Source organism: Maylandia zebra, linkage group LG7, assembly GCF_041146795.1.
Source record: "Maylandia zebra isolate NMK-2024a linkage group LG7, Mzebra_GT3a, whole genome shotgun sequence".
NCBI classification, from domain to species: Eukaryota; Metazoa; Chordata; class Actinopteri; order Cichliformes; family Cichlidae; genus Maylandia; species Maylandia zebra.
The window spans coordinates 56,240,466-56,253,774 of NC_135173.1; the positions used below are offsets into that span (position 1 = coordinate 56,240,466).

General features: G+C 38.7%; 1 protein-coding gene across 1 annotated transcript; it reads right to left on the reverse strand.

The window, feature by feature from the left end:
• Positions 1–610: 610 nt before the first annotated feature.
• s100z (S100 calcium binding protein Z) lies at positions 611–3,276 on the reverse strand. The gene is made up of 3 exons (XM_004566867.2): positions 3,246–3,276; positions 2,967–3,142; positions 611–1,482 (listed from the first exon to the last, which is right to left on the reverse strand). Exons 2-3 carry the CDS (start codon positions 3,105–3,107, stop codon positions 1,327–1,329), a joined length of 297 nt encoding a protein of 98 aa, XP_004566924.1. The 5' UTR covers positions 3,108–3,142; positions 3,246–3,276; the 3' UTR covers positions 611–1,326.
• Positions 3,277–13,309: the final 10,033 nt, after the last annotated feature.

Genomic DNA, 13,309 nt, shown 5'->3' on the forward strand with positions numbered 1-13,309 from the left:
CAAAAGGGAAACTCAGGTAGAAACTCGTGCTGAGTATTTCAGTTTTATGCTCATCTAAACTCATTTGCTTTACCTGATTCAGTTTGTATGCATATTATATATAACTGCACTGCAATAAACTGCACTCCATCTGTGTAGTCTTCCTATATGTCCTTAACGGGCCTGAACAGCTCTTTCAATTCAAAATTGGATAGAAATCGAAACAAATTAATCCAGTTGTGCCACAATAAAGAGCTAATAACCCCACAGCTGTGTATTGTGAGCCTTTGGAGAGGTGTGGGTTCCTTGCAACCTTTAAAATTGTATATTAAGTATTTAACTTGAACAGCTATCATTAAATGCCTGATGCTTTTCACATATTTTAATTAAATCAATTACCTGTTTTCTTATGATACAGTTTTTGGTACAATGTTGCATTTACTATAATAGTAATTTTATATTGTAACAATTTACTGTTTTACTGGAGTTTGAATGCACTGTAAGCTTTACAGGATAATACAGTCGTGCAAGACAGTGGATCAGCATAAAATAAGTCACACAGGATAGATTTACATTTATTAAGTGCATTTACTTTTAACATGATGTCTTCAAGAATCTTTAGTAGGTTTCATTTGTGGCCATATAAGAAATTATTGAAAGACAACGCTGAAGTCAAATCTTGTTCAAAAGTGCACAAAATACCACACATGGCATATAGCAGTGAGACATTTATTCCTTTTACAGGGGAACGCTTGGCTAAATCACTGTGGGCCTGCGTATTTTTCCACGACTCTAATTTTGTGCCAGGAAAAGGTAATTCCCCTTAGGGAACGGAGGCTAAGAGTAAATGCGAAACTGTTCATTGCATCCTTAACATATTAAATGAACATATGACCTTTAAAACTTCCAGACATCTGTTGGAACAAAATCTTGTAAGGATTTAGGAAAGGTTTTTAGATGACCACATTATCATTTTTAAGGAAAATACCTCTGAATTAATCAACAGTAAGTTATTCTATTCTTTCTTTTGCAGACTAAACTAAAAGAAAACCAATTACACATTTATGCACAAAGGTTTGGATGAAACACTTCCATACACAAAAAAATCAACAATAACAACACCATGGAGGGCTTAAGGAAAGGGTTTTTCTAGTTATATTTATAACAAAAATAATAAAATAATTTGTAAAAGACAAGGTCGATGTGAGATCAAGTGATTGTTTAACAGCTCCAGTCTGTACATTGTTACATTTACATCCACAAATGACAATCCTATGCTCTGGGAAAACTACGACACAATTCAGCTACAGCTTAAAATGTGGATGGACATTGGGTTTTTTTGGACACCTATTTCTTTTTCTTCTGTTGCTCTTGGAAGAAGTCGTTGCAGGCAACAGTCAGAGCTGCCACCAACACAACAAACTCATTGAAATCCACCTCGTTGTCCTTGTTAGAGTCCAGGTCATTCATGATTTTCTCCACCAGCATGGGATCTTTCTGAGACTGAAAACAAAACACAAACAGATAGTGATTCAACAAATATGCAACTGGAATGATTATGTCTTTGTGACTCTTGTAATGCCTTGTAATGATTTTTCCATAAAACAAACTTGTTACCAATATTATCAACTTCTTAGCCAAATACCTTCAACGCTTCTAAGCTTCCGGTAATAATGCATAAAATGTGACTGTTACTGGTGGTTGATATTGACTCAAGGCAAAGCCCCATGTCCGGTGGTGAGCAGAGTGATGCTGCCACTAAATGACCCGTGAGCCTCAGCTAATCAAATGCGACATTTATTACTTTGCTCATTTCCTCCATGACTGGGAAACAAGACGTTTTTTTATTCGTCCTCTAACCTCCAAGGCACCAGTGATCTTTCTGTTGTGGCACTAAAGTCAGCATTTCTCAGAAGGTTAAAATTAAAATCCACACTGGGGGTTAATTTAAATTAGAAAAAATATCACCACAGCAGTTTTGCATTTTCTAATGTAGTTTCAATTTAAATTTGGTCTGAAAAGCTCAAAGCTACGTTAAAATACAAAGTCACCTTGAGTGAGTCGACAGTAGACATAAACATGAAAAATGCAAGACTACCATTTTATCAGTAAATAAATCTAACAATCTTAATCAAGAGCACACTTAATTTGAATTTTGCATTACTTTTTTAAAATTCTTTCAATTCTATCAAGACAGAACATGTAGTAGTAAGTACTGTATCATGCTTTGGTTGTCAAGTGTCAAAGTTTCCTGTTGGCAGAAACTCAGGGTGAACGCCACTGTGTCTATTCTCAGAGGTGACTACAGCCCACAGGGATGTGATGACATCACGAGGGTGTCTATATTTGGAGGTGATATGGGTCACTGATGATGATGATGATGATGATGATGTGTGAGCACCTGAGGCCTCCCACCCACATGAAGGGGGACGGACAGTAACAAGAAAGATATCTGAAGGCATCAGGTTTTAGACCTTGGCTGTTTTGTTGATGCTGTGGTCTCAATCATTTGAAATTGCAGGCTTGTACGCGCTGCTATCACACAGACTCAGGGGCAGGGATTTATCTCAAATGACCTTATCTATCTCTCTCCCCGCATCATTTATTTGCCATGGTGGTCATGCGAGAGCCACAAGCAGTTACACTTTGACAGCAAGAAAGCAATCAATGAAAAAACAATTTCCTCCAACAAGGTCAGGATGTTACATCATTTGAACACATCACTCTTAAGATTGACTTTTAAGTGAATAAGACTTCAAAGTGTTCAAGATCCATAAGCAAATTAATGCAATTACTATTGGTCATTATAGTTCAGTTAATGAAATGCATAGTCATACTTCAGTACACCAGCATGTTCCCATTAATTTAAATCCATACAGGGATTGTGCTTCCTGTTGAAAATTCTGCATGACATTAAATCTTTGTCTAAATGCCGAACAGATAAAACAAACAACAAAATAATCATTGCATTTAAACATCAGCCTTACCGTGAGGAAGTCAGTGAGCTCACTGTTCAAGAGTTCCTTCAGCTCACCCTTGTTGAGCTTGTATTTATCTCCATCATGTCCCGAGTAATTGTAGAAAACTGTCATCAGTGCATCCATTGCACTCTCAAGCTGGCTTGGCATTTTGCTGGAGAGATTAAAGGTGCGCTTGCAGTTTCCTGAAAAATAATGTAAAACAAATAATACAAAAATACACATGCACACACACACATATGAAAAAGCATTACAACAACTATTAGCTCATAACAGTGGTGTTCCTACCTGGTTAGAGTCCTGCAAAAATGAGATCACAGACTCTTCTGAATGGCTTGTTTATCAGGAAGTCAGAGGATGCAACGTGGGATAATTAATTCCACAGGTGAGACCCCCATGGCAACAGTTCTTTCCAGGTTTTAATCAGTGTAGCTAAGTGAAAAACAAACCATGTATCATGGGTATTCATCAAATCCTGAGCCAGACGTGAGCCTTGACGCATGTGTAACTTAATATATCCCTGAAGTGAGTTCAGTACTGTGCAATATACTTCATTAGAGATAGAATAGGTTAAAACTTGCCTACCTGCTCTGATGTGTTACTCATAAAAGGGCAGCATGGAGATACTACTTAGAGCAGGTGCTTTCTGATCATAACAATGACAAATGAACACGAAGCATCTCATGGCTTTTATGCCTATCCTTTAAATATTCATTCATTCCTTTTATTTATGCATTTGCATTTTCTAAGGCATTAGGCATGGGTCTTTCAGCTGGATTAGCTATGAATGTTTACGCAATGAAAGATACAACTTCTGCCCAGTTGCAACTAGACACACTTTGTTGTAAAATTTGCTAAAGTTTCTCAGCCTTTCTGGACATTGGTGTTTTTTTCATTCACTTTTAGTCTAGTCCTTGTGCTGACTGTCAGGACTAACCAAAAAACCCAGCTCAAGAGCAGAGACCAAGACAGGATTATAGCCGTAATAAATACTTTTATTGGCTAGAATGGTTTGAGGCTCCATTTCAGTCAGTGGTGTTTGAGATTTTGTCAAAATTGATAGAATTCTGAAGACATAAAAATAATCTCAGATTGTGTTCTACCATGCAATACCATCTGAAAAAATTCAGAAGCAAGAGCTTAATTTTGCATTATATCAGTCATACCAAATACACTGCCAATGCAGTAAAAGCATACCTGGATAGAAAAACACAAACTGGAAAACTATCCGTTATGGACTGATAGCAGTGTGGGAACATCTTGAAACCAAATGCATATTGACGTGGAAAAAAAGGTTTGAGTGTCCTTCAAGAAGGCTATTCCTGAAGACTGCTTAAAGAAGAGTGTTAAAGAATAAAGTTGGCTATACCAGATATTGACTTCCAAGCTTTCAAGAACTGCAGAAATTTCTTTTTTTGCCTTATATACTGAATTTCCATGTGTGGAGAAGTTTATAAAATGAAAGTTGCATTGAGTGACTTTGCTGCTTTTCTTCTTGTTCTCTCAGGCTGACCTTGCGATTCAAATGTTTTGATGTTCTCGTTCTTGGGTTTATTTTTAGTAACTGCAGCTTTCATCCTTTGTCATTCTGTGTCCCTCTCATACACAGTCGCCCCTCCTTTGTCACCGTGTCATAACTGAGAGAGGAGAATAACACTCTATTCAGCTCCGAGCCCTCGTGACAACACCTGAGAGATGTTCGTTGTCAGGTGTCCCTGCAACTTCTCTCCCACTTGCAGCCACTGTCACAAAGAAAATGACTTTCCATTTGTTAAGGTGATGAAATTGTTTCCTTCACAGCTGCTGTTAGTAATGATTGTGCAGAAGGTGCCCTGTAAAACCATAAACTGGCATTACAGCAAACACTGCAATGTGTCTCATTACACAATTATCTTTCAATAAATACAAAATTCTTGTATTTTCCGCAAGATGATCCATGTCTATCATGTACAACTTAACAGATGTAGAGTGAAATTCTAAGCAACAGGCACTTTGATGAAATGATGCACATGATCACAATACTCATCACTATAGGCCATTAAATGATCATTTTTTTTACCCTATGATAAACCAGGAATCTTGTTGCTATTTGAAAATGAATTTAAAGACACGCTTGTCTCCTGCTCACTTGGCAGATGCTCTTCCACTTTAGATCTCCTCATGTTCTCTCTCGTCATTTGCAGCAGCTTTAAGATCACTACAAAGAGAAAAGATGATGTGTCCATTTTGTTTACAGGTAAAATTTGACCTTTTTCATTGCAATAAAGAAAACATGGCTTCAATATAATAACTGTTTTTAACACTAATAATGTCCAAAATTATGCATTTAAATAAAAGGCTATCATTAACATTCCCATTGAAGAGCGCCTAATATCTTTAATTGAGGAGATAGGAATTGAACTATGAATAGCTAAGATAAGAAGAAAGTGTGTTCAACATCTTGTGGATCAATTCAGAATACATAAATTTGTTTAAATATGTTATTAAATATTACTATATGCATTTTTTGTTTTTGCACTGTATTTGTATTTGCATTTCAGCCAAAGCTATCACCCCCAAGTAACCATCAAAAATAATGTAGGTTTAAGATACAAAGTACTTACTGTAATTGCAGACATGCCAGTGGAGTTATTCTATTTTATCGTCAGAAAGTATATGTAGTGTTATGTACTGTCAGTGTACCTGGGTCATTGACCCAGTGTGTTCAGTTTGGACTTTTGTCAGTTTAGTTCTATTTCCTGTGTCAGTGGTGTTCTCGCCTGTTTCCAGTCATTATCATTATCCAGTCTATTTAAAGACTGGAAGAAAAAATATGTGGAAAAAGAAAAAAAAAGAAAAAATATGTGGACTATGTACAAAAGTTAGAAAAAAAATAAAACAGAAGGAAAGGCCCATCATCACTGACTAACATGTATGGAGTTATGACTCCATGACTCCATAACTGTGAATTGAGGTTGCGTTTAGAAGTTCGATTTAAAAAAAAAAAAAAAAACTGATAAGGAATGAAGCAGAAATGCAGAAGAAAAATTGTTTAATTCTTGAAAAGCAGATAAAAAGTAGGAAGAGCTGAAGCAAAGTATGGCATGGCTGGTGTCTCCAGAGAGATTAAAAGAGATCTCAAAATGCTAGTGGAAAAAAATATTGTTGATCATTTTGAGAATAAAGTTGTAATTTTGAGATGAAAGTCGAAACAGTATTTTGGGAAAGAAGCTGAATTATGGTTTTGAGAAATTGTTTTTTAGAATTTTTGAGATCACCATTGTTTCAAGAAACACTGCCATGTTTGCAATATCCTCTACAAAATGCCCTGTTTAGATGAGTGGCTGCATTGTAATCAGTTGTTGGGAAAATTACATCATGATTTTACTGTATACTTACAGAACTTTAAATATGTTAAATTCCTTTAAGCATCAAAGCAATCTGGGAACTTTCAGTAGTTTAAAAAAAAAACTTTGGAAGAATTTCCAAAAGCCTGAAGTTCAACAAGAATTTGTTCAAGATCATCCGTCCATGCATTTTCATCAGCTTATTCAATTCGGCATCACAGGGGTGAAGGATCTGTGCCAGCTATCACAGGGTGGGAGAACAGGCCGCCTATCTGTCACAGGAGCACTCAGCACTTTAGACCACTCAGCAGAAAGACGTAAACTCAAAAACACTGCTTTAATAGCTGTGATTAAATTTGAAGTAAACAAAACAATAAAAATACAAGACAGAAAGAAACTAATTGGTAAATGGAGATTCCTTAAGCTGGAAGCAGATTCCAGCTCACCCCTCCTGTGGAGCATCTGTAGTGCCTCCTGCACAAACTGATTCATCCTAGTTCTGGATCCTAAGTCCATTATCTTCACATCACAACCTGCCTGCCACGCTCCAGCATTGCCACTAACCTGTTCCCGGGAAAGGAAATATTGCACCCTTCTCGGAAGCCCCCATGGAAAAAGTAAGACTGTCATCCAATATAAATTCTGTTAATCAACGGCCTGGAACCAATTAACCTTCTCTCCTTCGCTTTAAGATCAGCCCTTGAATTGCCTTGTTTTTCTCCCCTCACTGTCACTTTCTTAAAGGTGATGACAGCACGGGAGCCCTTACTGAATGAAGCTGTGTCAGACTGGGAATAGGACCTTGCGTTGCTTCAGGATCTTTTTGGGAACCTGGTCATTTACACTAGTCTGTTTCTTTCAGCTCCGTGCCACAATTCTTCACCCGCTCTGTCTTCTTGAAATGGCTGGAGACTGTCTTCCATCATAAATTCTATTAATTTATGGCCTGGAAACCTGATTAACCCCCACTGTCAATTTCTTAAATAAAATTTCTGTAAACCGCTCATTGGTTGACAGAAATTTTCATCTTTTGAATTTTGGGTCCTGACTTCCTAAAATTATAACAGCATCCTACTGCAAGTATTTCCTCTGCATTCCCATTAGAAATTGGTTCTCAATTAAAATAATTCTACCATAGCTGTAATGTACAAATTATTGTAATAATTTATTGTGTGAAGAAAGAATGACAAGCAACAGAAAAATTGAAATTAAACAACAAAAACGCTGTTTACGTGCTATTAAAGATTCACTCCCACTAATTGTTGCATTTTGGCAAACATTTCAGTGTTGTTTAGTACAGATATGTTGGAAGAGAAGAAAATACAAATTATATGAAAGTGATCCGTGGTGTTTTGTGCAAAGCTGGAAGACTTCACTTGTTCTTTACTGACTGATTTCTGACCAAAAATCTATCAGCTCACCATAAAATGCATGTTGAAATATGGTGTTTGTAGGAAACTCCTACAAATACTTATGAATTGCAACAATAACATCTAGGATCTAAATTTAGATACTAGTGTAAAACAATTCTTTAAAGTTGTAAAAGTTCAAGTACATCACCTTCTTTACTCAATGAAAGAACCTAATTCAGACTTGCAGGGGACTGGAGCCTATTGTCATGGTTCGGGGTCCTTTTGACTTGATTTTGTGTTTCTTGTGTTTTTATGACCTGTTGTGAAATGAAACTAGTTCATGCATTTATTATTTCTAGGCTGGACTACTGTAATTACTACTGTATTATCAGGAAGTGCTAAAAACTCCCCGAAAAGCCTTCAATTAATCCAAAATGCTGCAGCAAGAGTCCTGACAGGGACTAGAAAGAGAGAGCATATTTCTCCTGTTTTGGCTTCCCTTCATTGGCTCCCTGTTAAATCCAGAATTGAATTCAAAATCCTGCTCCTCACATACAAGGTCTTAAATAATCAGGCCCCATCTTATCTTAATGACCTTGTAGTACCATATCACCCTATTAGAGCACTTTGCTCTCGCACTGCAGGCCTACTTGTTGTTCCTAGAGTATTTAAAAGTAGAATGGGAGGGAGAGCCTTCAGTTTTCAGGCCCCTCTTCTGTGGAATCAGCTTCCAGTTTGGATTTTGGCTTTTTGCTAAAGCATGTAGTTTGGGCAGGATCAGGTGACCCTGAATCCTCCCTTAGTTATGCTGCAATAGGAATAGGCCATCCTGTTCATCTCCCCAAGTGTCTCTCCAGCTACATTTCCATGTTTCAGGTTGTTTAGTTTTATGTTTCTAGTTTCATGTTTAGCTGTCCCCAGTTTAGGTTTTTGTTAGTGGTTTTGTGGTAATTCTTACAGCCACAGTAAAGGCTCATTTTCAGTTTGAAACAGTCTCTCCTGCATCATTTTCTGTGCCTGGGTCCACACCTCTCAATCTCCACACGGTTTGCCTCACAAACCGTTACAGCTATTCCACCTGTCATAAGGCGAGACACCCAATCTATTCAATTCAATTCATCCATCCATCCATCCATCCATTCGCTTCCGCTTATCCTTAATCCTCAATTCAATTCATCCATCCATCCATCCTCATCCGCTTTGTCCGGGGCCGGGTCGCGGGGGCAGCAGCCTAAGCAATTCAATTCAATTCAATTTTATTTATATAGCGCCAAATCACAACATAAGTCGCCTCAAGGCGCTTCATAGATACAGAGAAAAACCCAACAATCATATGACCCCCTATGAGCAAGCACTTTGGCAACAGTGGGAAGGAAAAACTCCCTTTTAACAGGAAGAAACCTCCGGCAGAACCAGGCTCAGGGAGGGGCGGGGCCATCTGCTGCGACCGGTTGGGGTGAGAGAAGGAAGACAGGATAAAGACATGCTGTGGAAGACATGCTGTCTCTTGGCCTATTGCAGGCCAAGAGACAGAAAAGACATTATTTGTCTTCAGATCCTAAGACCATTTGTGTGCACAGCAGGGGTGATTCGAGGATCAAACCGTTAGGGTGGCTCAGCCCCCAATAATAATTTCCTGTGTACAGTACCATATAAATATACTCAATCCTTTTCATCTTTGCAAACATCAGTTCAGCTGGCTACACATTCAAATGTTACCTTCAACAGCAATCTAATTAGTTGGATGACTTATTATAGTGTCTAAGAGTGACACTACAATAGGTTTTGATTAGCACCACAGGGACATTCTGCAGTCCAGCCTCCAAAGTTATGCATCGATATCGATAATTGAGAATCACGGATCTCAAGAAGACAATCAATAACTGAGCAAAGCATTGACATCTTGGCAACAAATAATAATGTATAACGCAATAACGAAGAACAAACTGAACTGGCGAGACAGATGAATCACTGTAGACACTGGTATCATCATACTTAAACATAAACATTTAGCAGCTAACGTGATTTTTTTCTCAGGAGTTGAGTTGCTGAAAGGTTAAATATATAAAAGTCATGTTCTTCAAGCTGTATGTTTATGCCATCTCCATCTTGGATTTTAGAAGCCAGCCATCAATTGCATGAGGAAACTGAGGAGAATCACTCCAAATCTTTTCTGCCTTCAGGGCCGCCCTCCCTCTATACAGGAGGACAAGATCATTTAGCTTTATACCTGCCAGTTTGCTACACACTTTAATACTTTGGTCCAACCTTTTCTCATTCTTCCAGCTAAGAGACCCGGACCAGCAGAACACAAACAGGGGGCAGGGATGACATTTTTTGTTTAAGATAAGATAAGATAAGATAACCTTTATTAGTCCCACACGTGGGAAATTTGTTTTGTCACAGCAGGAAGTGGACAGTGCAAAAGTTATGAGGCAAAAATTAGAATACAATAAGAATAAATACAGTACACAGCTGTACAGAATAGAATAAAATAAAATACTATATACAGTAGAATAAAATAAAATAAATATACAATAAGATAAAAATAGAATACAAATACTATATACAACTGAGTAAAAATACAACGATGACAGAAAGGATTATTGCACTTAGTATTATTGCATATGTATGGATGTGTGTGCTTGATCAGTTAAAGTCTTTATTATGGAGTCTGACAGCAGTGGGGAGGAAAGACCTGCGAAATCTCTCCGTCCCACACCGTGGGTGCCGCAGTCTCCCACTGAAGGAGCTGCTCAGTGCTGTCACAGTCTGCTGCATGGGGTGGGAGATGTTGTCCAACAGGGATGACAGCTTAGCCGCCGTTCTCCTGTCACTCACCACCTCCACTGGGTCCAGAGGGCATCCAAGAACAAAAATCAATAACCATTTCCTTTGTTTTTTAACACCCAGAAAGGACTGTCCATACCATGCTACAAAGTCATCTGCAACTGGGCCATGGTCACGATCTGCATCCTGGAGCAGAGAGACATTCACTGAGTCGTCTGCAAACTCGATTATATGTTTGTCCTGGTAGAGACTCTAACACTCATTTTTATTAAGGACAAATAAAAGTGGGGAAAGGACACACTCTCACGTGGAAGATAAAAGTGCATCTGATAAGATGACTCTCCCTTTCTGAGGACTATCCGTTAGAGTTGGATGTCTCAAGACCGGCCTCGAGACATCCAACTCAACTCTTACGTGGTCTTGGTCTTGTCTTGGTCTCGGATCCTTCGATCTTGTCTTGGTCTCGCTGTCTCGGTCTTCCTGTCTCAGCTCGACATAGTGGTTGGGAGATTTGGAGTCAACAGTATCCATGACACACAACGTAACGGTCGATAATTTGTCATGTGCATCAGCTCTAAGAGCCGTGCTTAGAGAGTGCTTTGTAGTGAATCAGAAGAGTCGACTCCTATTGAGTGAGAGCCGGCTCCTCACTTAATTTCCTTTTGCTGCTCAGCTCTCACACAGTGGCTCAGCTATGCTCTAATCCCTCCATATTGTGGCCAATCACATGCGAGGATATAGGATAATATCATTATGTGAAAAACAGAGAGGGTGAGAGACGCGACAGTCAAGTGGAGCGTGTGTCTGTCCTCTCAGTACTCAGTAAGTGAGTGAGACAGTAGACAGCGGTGAGGAGGGCTGTGCGAGTGCATCGCAAAAACACATGAATATGCCCGACACCCGGAAACGAAGCAGCATCTGGCTGCAGTTTAAAGACTTTTTTGTCTCAGTCTCGGTCTCGTCTCGACTTTGTTTTGGTCTTGGTCTTGTCATGGTCTCGATACCCTCTGGTCTTGGTATTGTCTTGGTCTTGGTTTAGGCGGTCTTGACTACAAGTCTACTATCCGTAAGTCAATAAGCCAAGAAATCAGATCCAAATCAAGATTACGTGTACTGGTGAGATGTCCTGCTAAAATATGGAGCTGGATACAAATAAAAACAGATCAAAAATCCACAAAAACAAACAGTTTTGGACACCATCCAGGTACTTTAGAACCATATGGAGCAAGGTGCACACAGCTACCCCTCTCTCCCCCTATCTGTTCAGCAAATTGGAGGGTCAATTCAAAAATTCCGTTTTTACAAGTTTCTTGGATAATCTCATCACAGGGGAAGTCAAAGCAAAAGGCTTTGCAAAATCATTTAAAAATTAAGTGCTTTCACTTTAGGCACTGGTACAATAGTCCTTCTAGATTTGAGGGACTTTCCAAAACTCAAGAGACTTTAAGAAATGAGGAGAAAAAAATCCCAGCCAACTCATCCACACAATTTTTAAGGAGAAGGCTGTTTATTTTATCTGGGCCTGCACCTTTCCTCTCTTTCACGCTCCTAGGGAAACATCCCCATACTTCACATGTCTGTGAAGGTTCTCAGTCATCCAGGTCATCGTAGTCAAAGGAGCTTGGAAAGAAAAGCATCTGGACTTCTTTAAGTTGCTTGAAGACGTTTCACCTCTCATCTGAGAAGCTTCTTCAGTTCCAGGGTCAAATGATGGAGAGTCCCATTTTTTTGGGCTTTCATCAAGTCAGGAAAGATGCACAGTAAAGAAGATCAAACACCAACTAGGTAGGATCAGAAAGACAAATGCAACAACATTAAAGCTAATGTTTTGGGTTTTTTTCTCTTGTCTTCTTTTTTTCTCTCATGCAATTGAGTGTTTGTGTACTGGGCTTTGTTATACAGTCCTTGCAAATGAGTGTTTTTGCTCACCGTTGCTTGGATTTTGCTCTGCCTTTCTCTGCATATTTTCTCCAATTCTTGTTTCTCATCCTCAATATTTCAAGATTTTTGTACTTTGCTGCATTGCAAAACACTTGCAATTCAAAATCTTTCAGAACTTGTTGCATCTATTTCTGCATCTCCTCCAGTTCTTCCTTCTCTTTTAGCAGTTGGGTATTTCTTTACAGCTGTTCCACACCGTCTCCATACTTTTGTCTTGCCATCATTCTGGTAGAGGTTGATCTTGGCTTCATCTGTCCAAAAAATATTTTTCCAGAACTGTGCTGGCTGTTTTGAAGGGGTTTCTCTTCACTATTGAAATGATTCTGTGATCATCCACCACTGTCTTCTTCTGTGGATGTCCAGGTGTTTTTGCCTTGCTGAGTTCACCAGTGGCTTCTTTATTTCTCAGGATGTACCAAACTGTAGATTTTGCCAGTGCTACTATTGTAGCAATTTCTCTGATGTTTTTCTTTCTGTTTTTTCAGCTTAAGGATGGCTTGAACTCCTCTGAACAGGTTGTCTGTTCACAGCAAAATCTTCGCATTAACAGGATTTTGCTTGCTCCAGGCCTTTTATTTGCTTAATTGATAGTGACATAACGACAAAATTGCCCACACCTGCCTTTGAGTCCAATTACTTTTGGTCCCTTTAAAAAAAGGGTAGCACTTGTTAAGGAGCAGAAACTCTTAAACCCTTAATGCAATTTGAATGTGAATACCCTCAAATGAAAACTGAGAGTCTACACATTATGTCCATTATATAATTATATTTGGAATATGTTTCGGTGAACAGGTATTACTTTTGTCATTGTCCAAATATATATGAACTGTAAATCCTTTGTTTGTAAACGGTCAGTTAAATGTTGACAACTACTCTTTCAAAAGACTCCTAACAAATATCAGTAGTTATTAGACTTGCTGTACTTAGTGGCAGATTTGTGGGA